The 13,763-nt window shown below is 39.3% G+C and overlaps 1 protein-coding gene across 2 annotated transcripts in view; it reads right to left on the minus strand.

Moving 5' to 3' along the window:
- Positions 1 to 6,904: 6,904 nt before the first annotated feature.
- LOC124868947 (neuronal acetylcholine receptor subunit alpha-7-like) overlaps positions 6,905 to 13,763 on the minus strand; it is a 59,313-nt gene continuing 52,454 nt past the window's right edge. For both annotated transcript variants that reach the window (XM_047366608.1, XM_047366607.1), the window contains 4 exons: positions 12,872 to 13,066; positions 12,325 to 12,411; positions 9,867 to 9,976; positions 6,905 to 8,596 (listed from right to left, as the gene is read on the minus strand). In XM_047366608.1, coding sequence (XP_047222564.1) covers positions 7,985 to 8,596; positions 9,867 to 9,976; positions 12,325 to 12,411; positions 12,872 to 13,066 — 1,004 coding nt within the window. In that variant the 3' untranslated portion in view covers positions 6,905 to 7,984. The remainder of the gene's footprint in view (positions 8,597 to 9,866; positions 9,977 to 12,324; positions 12,412 to 12,871; positions 13,067 to 13,763) is intronic.

Here is a 13,763-nt window from a genome sequence, read left to right on the forward strand (position 1 = left end):
TTTGTAGACATAATAAAACAATAAATGAGTCATTGGCCTTAGCTGCACCTTAAAAAAGTTAAACTGTTTTGCATGGATCCACAAATTACTTCATTTATAGTTACATTTTAAACATCAGGCGTTAATTGAAATCTTCTGTCACAAAGGACTTTTGCACTGCATGTTTAATACATTGGGAAAGGGAAATGCCTTGTCCTTATGCAAGTGCTACTTAAAAGTTGTGTTTGGTGATTTTAATAATTTATTTTTACAATTGAAGGTGTCGTTGACGGGAAGAAATTCTCTAATGAATTTCATACAATTTCATACAGGTTCAGGCTGAGTACCAGAAGCTGTAAGTTGTGGAAGCACATTTAAAGATTATGGTGAAGGTTACTGGGGCAATGGGAAACGACAGCTGAGAGGCTTTTATTCTGAACCCAGTACTCCGGGGTACTGCAGTCAATTCTGTGCCATGGATGCAGGGTTAATTTCCCAGATTCCTCCTGTAATTTCCTCCATCACATTAAGTAACACCCTAATGATACTATGTTGTTGTGTGTGTTTTTTATTTTATAATAGATGCTATGAAGACTTTTAAGATATGTGGGACAAAATGTCTTCAAAAGTTCAATACTTAAGAAGTACACCACCACCAAGTGATGCCTGCACATTTTTTTGATGTAAAATAAAGAACATCTTTAACTTCACATTGTCTCTTATTGCTGCCTTTGATGTGGGCTGTCAGTGAGTCGAAATGTGATCATTTCTAGACTTTGTGTATAATATACTACAGTTTTTCAATGTAGAGCAAATGGCTTTATCACTACGTTTATTTTTGGCACATTAAGAGGCAGTTCTGCATGGTCCTTATTACTGTTAGAAGATATATCTGAAAGATAATGTGCCTTTACCCTGACATAAAGCTAAGTACATTATGAAGTAAGTGCATGCATGTGAAAAACATTTTTTATTAATGAACAAAACAGATTCACATTAAGATTTTTTTACATAGTTTAAGCAGTTATCAAAATTTACAAGAGGTTCATAGGAATGCATTTTTCTGCAGTAAATAGTTTTATGTTAATGAAAGAAAAAATAAGGCTGACAGCAAAAAACTGTGTAAGCAACCAATGAAAACAAAACAGCATGATTTAGAATCAGAATCAGAAAAGGTTTATTGCCAAGTACGTTTTTGGACATACAAGGAATTTGTTTTGGCATAGTCGGTGCAATACAATACAAATTAAACAGTATAAACATATCTACAATATAATATAAATATATGTGCACAGTTTTAAGTGAGTAAGAGTAAATGTAGAGCAGTATAGGATGCCAGAGCAGTACAACAGTGCAGGTGATCATTGTGCAAGATTTACAGCTTTTAAAGAAAATGCAGATTATTTGAAAATATATATATTTATATTTGACAACTGCACACTAATCTAGAAATGTAGACGAATTCACTTCCTGTTTGCATTAAATTGTAGACTGTTAAAATCAGAGTTGTGTGTGTAGTTAGGTGGGGATGCTTTTTCATTCATATTCATGCCAATGGTGTGGTTCCTGAGCTGAGACATCATCATATGGACAAGTGAGACAACACTGGATCTTCTGGCAAGTTACACCGTACATCATCTCCTGGGGAAGCAGTATCAGAGCCAGGGACTTAAAAAAGCTCAACAAGCTGATAAAGAAGGCTGGCTCTGTTCTGGGGACTCCTCTGGAACCTCTGGAGATCATTGTGCAAAGAAGGATTCTTCATAAAATGAAGAACATTATGAAGAACCCTGAGCATTCTCTTTATGAAACTGTTGTACAACAACAGAGTGTCTTCAGTCGGAGGCTTCTTCAGATCTTCTGTAAGACAGACCTACAGGAGATATTTCCTGCCCACAGCCATCAGCATCTACAATGGCTCTTTGAAGAAACCTTCATAATGAACTACAACAACATTTAATTACCCTTTGGGATTAATTAAGTATTTTTGAATTTGAATTGAAAATGACAGTAATCACTTGTCAGAGGTGACTGCTTCAAAAGGTTGAACAAGAAAATATGATGGCATGGGTACCATCCTTTGTCTCCAAGCTACTCTCATTACAATTATTATTTTTGAAATGAAATATTTGTATGTCTTCATTATGATTATAACATTATTTTCATACCCAAAACGGATATTCTTTTAGAAAATAATAGCAGGGTATCAATAATTTTGTCCCAATATGTACTCTTAGCCCTCACAAAATCTCTGAAAAATCAATACCATTGATTATTAAAAGATCAACTTTATGAAAATAAACAAATAAATAAAAGTCCGATGCCAGAGAATAAATTACTGAAAGTAGGAAAAAATAGAACAAGTTCGTAGAGAGACCTTTTTGTTTATTTTCTTATTTTATTTTATTCAAACAGATTCGATGTAAAAAAGGGGGTTATCGAATATTATAAGTAGAAAATAAACTCCAGTGGCAAATGTCAATTAAAAAAAAATCACTTTCTGTTCACATGTGTTTTGTGGACCTGGAGAAGGCATTCGACTGTGTCCCTCGTGATGCCCTGTGGGGGGTGCTCCAGGAGTATGGAATCGGGGGCCCTTTATTAGGGGCCATCCGGTCCCTGTACGAGCGGAGTAGGAGTTTGGTCCGCATTGCCGGCACTAAGTCGGACAGGATTTCTAGACGCAGCCAAGGGCCGGAGGGGGTCTGGTTTGGGGACCAGTGGATTTCGTCTCTTCTTTTTGCGGATGACGTGGTCCTGCTGGCCCCCTCTAGCCAAGACCTACAGCATGCACTGTGGCGGTTCGCAGCCGAGTGTGAAGCGGCTGGGATGAGGATCAGCTCCTCCAAGTCCGAGGCCATGGTACTCGACCGGAAAAGGGTGGCTTGTCCTCTTCAGGTTGGAGGGGAGTTCCTGCCTCAAGTGGAGGAGTTTAAGTATCTCGGGGTCTTGTTCACGAGTGAGGGTAGAATGGAGCGGGAGATCGACAGACGGATCGGCTGCCACAGTAATGGGGGCGCTGTGCCGGTCCATTGTGGTGAAGAGAGAGCTGAGCCGAAAAGCAAAGCTCTCAATTTACTGGTCGGTCTACGTTCCTACCCTCACCTATGGCCATGAACTTTGGGTCATGACCGAAAGAACGAGATCACGGATACAAGCGGCTGAAATGAGCTTCCTCCGTAGGGTGGCCGGGCACTCCCTTAGAGATAGGGTGAGGAGCTCGGCCATCCGGGAGGAGCTCGGAGTAGAGCCGCTGCTCCTCCACATCGAGAGGAGCCAGTTGAGGTGGCTCGGGCATCTATACCGGATGCCTCCTGGACGCCTTCCTCGGGAGGTGTTCCAGGCACGTCCCACCGGGAGGAGGCCCAGGGGACGGCCCAGGACACGCTGGAGGGACTATGTCTCTCGGCTGGCCTGGGAATGCCTTGGGCTCCCCCTGGAGGAGCTGGAGGAGGTGTCTGGACAGAGGGACGTCTGGGCGTCTCTGCTGAGTCTGCTGCCCCCGCGACCCGGTCCTGGATAAGCGGAAGACGACGAACGAACGAACTTCCTGTTATCGTCCAATCATATGTTGCGGTTGAGTTACGCCCACAAAGGCTCGTCCAATCATATGTTAAGGTTAAGTTACGCCCATAGTCATATGCTTGTCAAATCATGTGCTGCGCTTGATTTGCGCTTGATTTCGTTCGTCCAATCAGTATTGGTGGTTGAGAAACGCCCTGATTGGGAAACGCCCACTTCGTCTGCAGAGACCCCTCCTTGGCTCGTTTTGCATCTGGTTTCATTCCCGCCGCTTAGTCTGGCAGTTCTTTTGCTTTATGTTGAGAGCATGGGAAATCTCCAACATGGACTTAAAATGCTGTGCAAATCTGTCAAGATCATATTTTCTCCTCTGAGATGCGCGTCGTGTATTCATGTAAACTGCTTCAATCAGTGAAGCATGTTATCTTTCAAATCCAATCATATATATATATAGAATATCGATGATGTATTACAAATAATTCCAGTTCCCACGGTTCCTGAATGCAACAGCAGGGAATATGTTGTTCAGCCGCTATGTTGAGCTGTCAGTCATGATTCAGCACCGTGATCTGAGGCGCCGCCCCAACTCCAAAACAGGGCCAGAAGTTTGAAGCTGAAAAAAAAATTCTGCAAGTTCAAAAAAAAAACTTGAATCTGGAAAGTAGTTTTGAACTTTTTTTTTGTCAGTTTCACATTTGTTTTTTGTTTTTTTCAGTTGCAAAACTTTTCTTTCCAGTTTTCAACTTTTTTTTGTGGAGGTTCAAAATAATTTTTCAGGTTCAAATGTTTTTCTTTTGGCCCCAATTTAGCTCCATAAAGGAACATATTTACCACAAAATTCAGAGTATTACCTCTGTTCTCTGCAAAGACAAATATCTGTGGATGTCATAATTGATGATATGGGTGACAAATACATTTTGTGATTTCACCACCTAACCAGAAAAACTGGCAATAACTACTAATAACTCAAACAATGCATTACAGATAGACAGGTAAAAAAGGAAGGCAGTTTGCTGTGTTGAAACCTGAAAAAATAGATTTTTTTGTGTCATTTTTAGTTTATTTCTCATAAAATAGTCATGTATAGTTAGTTTTTGTTGACATCTTTTAAAAAGAATGATGCATAGTGAGAAGAGAGGCATAACCCACAAACAATACACATATTGTTACCAACATATAACACTGGTTAAAAAATTATTAATATATTTTTTGTATTCTTTTGGGGCAGTCCTGCATTTTTAGTCTCAAATATCAGACTTTTATCAGTTTACTTAATTAGTTTACCTGAAACCACTAAGTTAATTCAACAGTCACCTTTTCAGCTTGGTCTCATTTCTATCATCCTCCACCCACTGATTAATGCTTCCTGTACAGACAAACAGATAAACATGAGTAAGCAACAACCATACCATTTCATAAGAAATCAATATAACTCTATTTAGTTCTCAAATCCATCCTTTTATTTATAGATATCTGTGTAAGTCAGGATTAATATTGGTTCAAGTCCCAGCCCTGGCGATATTTGACGCATGTCTTCCCCTCTCTCTGCCCCCATTTCCTGTCCTATCTAAAAGCTGACAAAATAAAGGCCACTTGCACCACAAAAAATATCTTTAAAAAAGAATATCCTTTTGTGCTATTGTCATTATCACAAGTACAACAAAACTGATGACACGCAATCTGGTCTGTAGGTCAGAGTGTATTTTAGGCCAAGACATTTTGACCTACATTACCTTTAAAAGATGTTAATATTTAAATTTCCTGAAGAAATCCAAGGTGTCTTAACGTGGCAATAGTAGCATCTGTACTGAAACTTTTCTGTATTTTACTTAAAATAAAAGAAAATCTAAACATCATTTCACCTTTTAGAGAATGAGTCGTTATTTTTCAAAGTTATATTGAAAATGAACCATGACAGTCAACAATGCTCAATACTCCCAAACATTTCAAACAGGACTGTCTTCACATTTCCAGTACGTGCATTATAGGCAGATTAGACAGCAAATTTGCAAATCCAAAGAAGCATAAATGTTAATCAGCAGGTGGCGGCCCTTTGTCTGCTCTTGGCCCATTTATTTCATGTAATGGTACTTAATCTATTGCTGCAGTAGTTATGCTGGCTTTCATCCCTCGTTAGCATCTTTTACATCTCCAGTCATGGACAAATGCGACATCTGAAAGTTTCACCTTTGTTCATGACAAACTGGAGTTCATTTGTGTCTTTGTATAAGAGATTCACCACACATCTTACATTTCACATCAGTCACACAGTAATCCTTGTTGCATGTTGCTGCTAGAGATCAGGAAAGTGTTTGCATTTTGCTGAGTATTAAAAAGTGAAAACACAAAGCTCTGTGCACAAAAAAAAAGTGAAAACACAAAGCTATGTGCACAAAAAAAAAAAGATTTGGGCCAAATGCAATGATGTAAACAGGATTGACTTCCCGTCGGAGGTCATTTAAATATTTTGTGTTTCAGTCAAAATGTGTTTCTTTTAATATAATCATGTTTTGTCAGAACATTGTGACACCGTGCAACAAACACATCAACCTTCAAAGAATATGCTTAGTGAATTAGTGTTTCAGCTAACCACACTAAACATACAAAGTCAGTACAAGCTATGGATTTAAAGAGAAATGTTGAAAATTCCCCTGTGGAATTATTTTCACGGTTTTAAGAACTGCAAACTCAGAATTAAGTGTGAGATTTCCTCATACTGATAAAATTCTCCTCATTATATTTGTTGATACAGAACCTTGGTTTAAGATGTTCAAGGAGGAACTGAAAAGATGAATAGTTAAAGAAGCAATGAGAAGGACTTGAAATGCAAAAGGAAAAATCTAGCAGCTGTATATTAAAAAGAGAGTAACACGGGAGAGATGTTGCCAGTAATTGCAAGGTTCTTAAATTGACTTATGGAGGTACTGATCTTGTCATGAGAGGTCTGTCTAGACCTAGAATTAACATGTGTCCTGGTTGATTCTGTTGTAAATAGACAAGCTTAAAAATGACCATTTGCATCTGGCATTAAAATATGTCCTGAGTGATCAAATCATAGAAATACACTTTATCTGGAAAAATAAAAAAGTAGGCATGTCACTGAACGGTTTGTCGGCTGAGGAACATACAGGGCATCAACATGTCTGCTGATTACCCTGTAACATCACAGAAACATTCAGTCACTCGAACAACCTGTGTACTTAGGCATCCACATGGTTAAGAATCCTCTGAAGTGCATTTTGGGTAGTTATTTCCCCTACAGACTCTTAAAGAGCTAAATTATCCAGCTTAACAGAAGCAATATGGGAGAAGTAAACTACAATAAATAATGTATGAATTTACAGAAGTCAGTGTCGGCACACAGACACTAAGAATTTTGACTCATGAAACACAGCACAGTAAATCAGCAGATGGATCACTGGCATAACTTTATTAGTTCACACACATTGTGCTGGGGACATTCCACATATGGGAAGAGTATGTCCTTTTCATGACTTATTTATAATGTAGTGACTACAGCAGGTACTCCAAAAAAATAATCTATATAGAAGAGAGAAAAATCACTCAACAATATTACCATCCATATATTTAGAATTATTTTGTTTTACAGGGTTATAAACCTGCTGCTGGAGGGAATTCATATAATGTCAGTGGGTTGTCCTTCAGTTTGTCCCAGAAGGACTGCTTCAAACTAACGCAGTAAGGGGATCCTCCTCAATGCATCTTGAGTGCATTCACATCTGTATTTAGTACACTGCAGATGTGATCGGAATGCTCAGGGTTGATGTTACTACCAGTTGTGAAGGGGTTCTCAGTTATCTTAGATTCTCATATTAAAATAGGAATTTCACTTATTTAAAATGTTTATTCACAATAACTGGAATTCACTGGTAAATTCAGGCAGAAAATAATATGCAGGTATACCCACATTGTGGGGATTTTCAGAATAAACAGCAAAAAACAGATTAATTAAAAAAATGTGAAAGAAAAATTATCATAATTACAATACAGAGGAAAACACGTTTTTTGATGAGAAACTGTCTGTGAACGTTTGTAATAGTGGATAAATGGTGGGATGTGAGGGAAAACAGAAAAAGGAAAAAAGGATTGAGTGTGAGGAAGCTATTGTGATAAGACGTGAAGTCACAGTGGTGGCAGGTAAATGAGGTGGTCCAATAAAGATAAAGTTCAAAAGTGCATCAAAGTGATTTTCTACATTAATAACAACAGAATGAGGTGTCAACATCCTACTGTTTGCACAATGTTAACCAGGAAAGCCACCTTAAAGGGAAAAAAATCTTCCCGAAAATATACACAAAGAAAAATGTAAAGACACGATAATATCCTATGTACAAAGGTTGTACGAATAGACCAACTTTAACTAGAAGTAGTTGTGGATCTTTATATAGTACAAACTAATTCATGTTTGGATTCTTTCTACAGCAACTTTCCTTTTCCTTCTCAAACAGGCAAGAAATTAGCTCTATGTAAAGTCTTTTGACACTGCCTCAATGAAATTTGGAGCTGACATGAGTATAGTGAAGGTACAGATGATGGAGAACAGCGAGAAGGCCACCAAGCATAACCGATCCACGACAGCAGCAGCAAACTTCCATTCACTGCAGATTTCCTCCCCCTCATCCTGCTCTCGAAATCGCCTAGCAATATATTGCACTTCTTCCAGGATGAGCGAGATTTCCGGGATCTGCTCCAACAGCAATGTCCGTGTATGGTCCAAGGGGATGTCCGGTTGGGAAGAGCCACTGAGGTGGTTTCCTCCCCCTACGCCTCCTTCATCGCCAATGCCGCATGTCACCAAGCCTGATTCGGTGCTCGGTGGGAAAGTGGGGTTGCCTGTTCCCATGGCGTGGTACCCAAAGTACAGGTTCATGTTGCCGTTGGTAGTAGTCGACTGGGTGGAGGCCTGCCCTGGTATCGTGGTCATTTGGATGCTGGTGGTACTGGTGTGGTGAGGAGGAGAGTGAGAGTATTTGTAAGTTGGAGGGTTACTCAAGCTCACTGCTGTTTTATTTTCTTCCCCGGGCTTCTTCATGCGGAGGAACCAAGCACACCAGTTCAGAAGAATGACACGGACCTGGTCAACGAAAATATGAAAGCATAAAGGAAGGACAAAAACTAAGAAAGATAAAATGATCAAAGGAATAAAAACTTAAATGTTTCAGATAATTAAACATATTCTATTATCAGAAAAAGGTTACCAGAGTAACTACAATAAACTGCTTTCAAACAATTATTTTATTTGTTAATGAAAAAAAGCCATCCAAACCAAACAGAATGCATGTCATGATATAGAGTGATTGCCGTTTCTAAATCATGAATTAACTGTGATTAACCAAATCTTTTTTGTTCAGTTTCACTAGCCACAGTTCTGGATACTGTGAGACCTGTAGAATCAAGAAATCAACTAAATAGAACCTGTCTGACAACATGAAGAAGGGTGAAAAGAGTGAAACATCTAAAAAGCAAAACATAATGTCCTAATCTATAGAAACAGGCGAACAGATTCTAAACAAAGTATCAACCTGGAAAGGATTACGAATTTTCCAAGGTGAAACACAGTGAGAGCCATTATCCTCAATTGGAGAAAAGAAGGAACATTGGTGAACCTTCCCAGGAGTGGCTGGCCTGTCAAAATTATTCCAAGCATGCATCAAGACCTCGTCCAGGAGATCATAAAGAAACCCAAAACAAAATCTAAAGCATATGTTTTTCTCATGCTTGCAGTGACACATTCAATATGTTGTGATTTACTGACATGAATGCAAAGAAGAGGTCAGGTACAAAATAGCTTTGAACAGATTTTTTATGGCTCGCTATGGTTCAGTGGGATGATTCATTTTTTAATGTTTGGAGGGTTGTGAGTTTAATTCCAACTTCCTCCAACCATGTATTGAAGTGTGTAAAATGTGAAGAATGTAACTTGTATAAAAATGCTTTGATTGGTCAACATAACTAGAAAAGTCCTAAATGTTAATTTAATTTATGATTTATCAATCAGACAGGGCGAAAGGTCTAACTGAAGCATATGGATGTCTCATAAGTAAAACTGCTGTTGTTGAGGATGCAGGGTTTACATGAAAGAGGTACATCAGCTGCAACATCATTTTCCATCCTAACAACGCGGTCATTTGCAAACGTTATGCAGAGACATGATGAGAAATTGACAAGACTTGTCTGAAACACAAAATAAAACCTAGAAACCTGAGTGACTTTAATCTATGTGTGCTGAATGTCACAAAAGTTGATGGAAGATGACATTAACACTTTTTTTTTAAATGCAGGGAACAGATTTTTTTAGTTAAGATTTTCATACATATTTACTTTTACAAGGACCTTTAACCTACCCATTTAGGCATTTTTCCTCCTCGCGGATCATGGTGGTGGAACTGTAGAACCAGGACTGTTACCACCACAGACAAGCCCACAATCATCATGGTGCTGGCAAAGTACTGTGCTGCAAAGGAATGGAAACATACGTACAGATCAGTGGCGGATGCTGGTCTTTCAAGGAGGGGAAGCTCAATTTCAAGATCGCTGATTTGCTCATTTCGCTGTCAATCAAAAAGGGATTCAGCCTCAGACAGATCATCCAATCATCATGCAGAAGCTGAGCGTCCGGACCAGCCGAGGCCAGCCCACTGCCCCATAGACCCCCGGAGACGCTGAGTGTCCGGTGGGCGGGACAAAGCCCAGCATTTTTGCTTCGCTATTGAACTCACTGTTTAAAGAACTGTGAAGCTGCGGGAATGAGTGAGAGGAAAGCCACGTCGTTACCAGTGTTAAGAAGCTGATTCTGAACAAAAGTTGAGCATGTTGTAGCGCATATTTAGTCAATGACATGAACACACAACAGTATATATTTGATCACTTATTTTTTGACATTTTAGGACTTAGACTTAGAGCAATCGCCACTAGCACAGATTATAAATTCTTCTTAGGGTAATGAAAACTGTCGTTAATAGAAATTGTAGCCCTTCATTTAGAATTGTCCCCAAAGTTTTAAATCAGAGGGAAGTTGGATGGATTACTAATATGTTGAGTTCTAATCTGCAATCCACCGAAAATACAACACATAAAGACAAAGGAATCAAAAAATACACTGTATTGCATTTGATAAGTATATGTTTATGTGCAAAACCCTGTCTGCATGCATTTCAACGCTCTAAAGACAGTGGAGATGGTTGTGGACTTCAGGCAGAACCCAGCCCCACCTGCCCCCATCACCCTCTGTGACTCCACAATTGACACTGTGGAATCTTTCCGCTTCCTGGGAACCATCATCTCCCAGGATCTCAAGTGGGAGCCAAACATCAGCTCCCTCATCAAGAAAGCCCAGCAGAGGATGTTCTTCCTGCGGCAGCTGAAGAAATTCAACCTGCCAAAGACTATGATGGTGCACTTCTACACAGCCATCATTGAGTCCATCCTCACCTCCTCCATCACCATCTGGTACGCCGCTGCTACAGCCAAGGATAAGGGCAGGCTGCAGCGTGTCATTCGGTCTGCTGAGAAGGTGATTGGCTGCAGTCTACTGTCGCTCCAGGAACTGTACACCTCCAGGACCCTGAAGCGGGCAGGGAAGATTCTGGCTGATCCCTCCCACCCCGGTCACAGACTCTTTGAGACTCTCCCCTCTGGCAGGAGGCTGCGGTCCATCCGGACCAAAACCTCACGCCACAAGAACAGTTTTTTCCCATCTGCCACCAGCCTGGTTAACAAAGCCCGGAAACCACCCTGACATTCCCCCTTTCCCCCACACCCCCCCTTTTTTTGCTGACAGGACACCTGTAACCTGTAACTCTATGCGTTACATTAACGCTCAGCTTGGACTCCTGCTTACTTGCACTGCTTTACTTGCACAATGATCACCTGCACTGTTGTATTGCTCTTGCATCTTATACTGCTCTATATTTACTCTCACTCACTTAAAACTGTGCACTTATATTTATATTATATTGTAGATATGTTTGTACTGTTTAATTTGTACTGTATTGCACCGACTATGCCAAAACAAATTCCTTGTATGTCCAAAAACGTACTTGGCAATAAAGCTTTTCTGATTCTGATTCTGATTCTGATTCTGATTTAATGCAGCTTCTGCTTCTGCTATGCAGACCAATCCAGCTGTCATACATTTCTATGTTAAACCAGAAGTGGAAACTGGATGAAAACCTGTCTGACGGATTGCCGTTGACCATCAGTTCTACTTTGTCTACAATGCATTCACACACCCTCCCTCATGAAGGACGCTTTGCTAATGGCTTTGTTTTACATCATCAAGCTGCCAGACGATGCAAAGCAACAATTCTATCTGACGCCTTCCCTCTCATCTCTTAGCCCACTCGTCTGCTTGTGTGTGAATCAGTGCAGGTTCACAAGATGCAACTCAATGTTTGTCCTCAACAATAAGCATAATCTTCAGATGCTGCAAAAAAATAAGCATCCACCTCACACCAGCATAGCTTTTCAGAATTCTGTTGCAGATTACTTATTATTTTAATAAAGCTTTGGCCTGCCAATACCAATTTTAGCTACTTCCCATGTCAGTCAAACATATTTTTAAGATTGTATATTGAGATGTAGAGCTGTCAGCTATGCAAATTTCCTAGAGAATGTCATACTCACCAAATCCAATATGTTGCATGACAGTAGTTAAAAAATGAATTTCATTATCTTTCACAATATTGCATGCACCAAATTGGTTTAATCAGCAGGAAAGATTCACTAATTTGCACAGTGCTACACATTTTCTCCCTTCTTCTACTTCTAGAGAGCGTTAATTACAGATAAAGGGTTTCTTACCAATCAGAGGAACAGAGTCTGAAGTGGCAGGCATGATCTCTGCAACTAGTAGCATGAACACTGTTAGAGAAAGCAGCACAGTAATGCCTAGAGAAAGAAGATGAGAACACATAGGAGAACTGCTGTCATCATCTGTCTGCTTTTCTGCTAATTATTAACTTATGAGACCTAAAAATAAAAGCAACTCCTGGCATAATAACAGATTTAAAAAAAGATTTTTGGAGTGTTTGTTTTTATTTAATTTGACCCTGTCTCACTAAGTGCTGTGCCATTTTGAATCAAGCTGGCATTTTCAGGTTCAGGTGGTTGTCTTCTGTTGGATTTATGATGTAGTTTTGTATTCATCTGACAATGAATTGTACTCACAAATGCTAATATGCATCCTTAATGTCAGCATTAGCATAGCATAATGACAAATATGGTTCTGAAAAAAGCATTGGGACCTGATATTACTGAGATATGGGAGATCTATATTCTTGTCTAAGTCCTTTTGTGTTAGATTATTTTACTGTTTGAGTGCATGTGAATGTATGGTCTTGGTCTGTACCTAATGAGATCTTTTCTCCAGAGTCAGCAGGAAGCAGAAAGACCAAAAGGGCCAATCCAGAAATTAGCACACAGGGGATGAGCAGGTTGAGGCCGTAATACAAAGTCCTGCGACGCATTGTGACAGTGAATGTCACATCAGGGTAGGGCTCCTTGCAGCACTCATAGTACAGCTCGTTGCGCTTTCCAGGCACACCTTGAGGACAAACAGACACGAAGGCTATAAGTGTCAAGAGGTTGGAAATCCAAAAGTGCACTTGTTAGAATTTATGAAGTGAAAACTCTATAATGGTCAATGAAGGGCAGAGTGTTATTCTGTGTTACCCTTATAGACAGAAATCACCCAGACAAAGGTCAGGGGTTTTAAGTTTTAGCAGTCATTTTAAACAACTCTTTTGAGAGGAATTCTTTCAGTTTTTATTTTGACAATGAATTTGTGGCAGTTTTTTACATTCTCACAGTATGTTATTTAATATGGACAGTAAAATAAATATTCAGTAAAAAGCGTTTGTTATTTTATATATAATACAATTTAGATTAATTTCCAGCTTGCAGCAATTATTCCTGATTCAGTTATGAGGGAATCTCGTTCACAGTGACTGTTCAAGACTTAGCAAAACTGGGGGTAAATAACAGAAAATACTGATTCAAACAGTGCAATAATTTATTTAGAATAACTCTAAGCAAAAAATATATATAATCGATTTCTTCTCAGTATACAATAAGTGTTTAGAAAAATGCCAAACTTCTTTTCTTGGAGTGTATATGTAATACATATAAACATATAAATTCAGTCTAGTGTTATAAAATGAATATTTTGTAACACCATCTTGCCAAGGACAGGCCGTGTCTCCATCACAGGCCCAGCATAGAGACACTTAAGTTAACATGCA

The sequence above is a fragment of the Girardinichthys multiradiatus genome, chromosome 5 (genome assembly GCF_021462225.1).
Source record: "Girardinichthys multiradiatus isolate DD_20200921_A chromosome 5, DD_fGirMul_XY1, whole genome shotgun sequence".
Classification (NCBI taxonomy): Eukaryota; Metazoa; Chordata; class Actinopteri; order Cyprinodontiformes; family Goodeidae; genus Girardinichthys; species Girardinichthys multiradiatus.